General features: G+C 53.6%; 1 protein-coding gene across 1 annotated transcript in view; it reads left to right on the forward strand.

Moving 5' to 3' along the window:
* The window catches only part of LOC103806250 (LIX1-like protein), a 3,683-nt gene that overhangs the window by 1,869 nt on the left and 1,018 nt on the right, over window positions 1–796 (forward strand). The window contains exon 2 of the mRNA XM_009078932.1: window positions 237–314. Coding sequence (XP_009077180.1) covers window positions 237–314 — 78 coding nt within the window. The remainder of the gene's footprint in view (window positions 1–236; window positions 315–796) is intronic.

Below are 796 nucleotides of genomic sequence, written 5' to 3' on the forward strand. Positions count from 1 at the left end.
TTCCCAGTTTGTCCAAGGATTGTTCCCACTTTATCCAAGGACTCCTTTACCTTCCCTAAATCCATATCCTGGGAAGCTGCTCCAGGCCTGGATTGGATTGGGATTGGATGTAGCTCAGAGCACCTGGACAAACCTCCAGCTGATCCAGGAGGTTTTTCCCACCTCATCCCATTCTGGAATTTTGGGGTCCTGATTCCCATATCCACCCTCATCCCTCTTCCCTCTTCCCATTCCAGGAGCTGATGACAGTTTTCCAGTTGCTCCACTGGAATGGGAGCCTGAAAGCCATGAGGGAACGACAGTGCTCACGCCAGGTGAGGTGGGAATGTGCTGGGAGAATCCTGGGAATGTGCTGGGAGAGGCCTGGGAATGTGTTGGGAGAATCCTGGGAATGTGCTGGGAGAATCCTGGGATGCTCCAGGAAAGGACTGGGATGTACTGGGAGAGGCCTGGGATGCTCCAGGAGAGGACTGGGATGTACTGGGATGCTCCAGATGTGTCCTGGATGCTCCAGGAGTATCCCAAGCCATTCCAAGTGTATCCCAAACTACTCCAGGTGTATCCCAGGCCACTCCAGGTGAGTCCTGGGATGCTCCAGGTGTATCCCAAACTACTCCAGGTGTATCCCAGGACACTCCAGGTGAGTCCTGGATGTTCCAGGAGTGTCCTGGGATGCTCTAAGTGTATCCTGGGACACTCTAAGTGAGTCTTAGGATGCTCCAGGTGTATCCCAACCCATTCCAGGTGTATCCCAACCCACTCCAAGAGTATCCCAACCCACTCCAGGTGTATCCCA

The sequence above is a fragment of the Acanthisitta chloris genome, unplaced genomic scaffold, assembly GCF_000695815.1.
Source record: "Acanthisitta chloris isolate BGI_N310 unplaced genomic scaffold, ASM69581v1 scaffold20867, whole genome shotgun sequence".
Lineage (NCBI taxonomy): Eukaryota > Metazoa > Chordata > Aves > Passeriformes > Acanthisittidae > Acanthisitta > Acanthisitta chloris.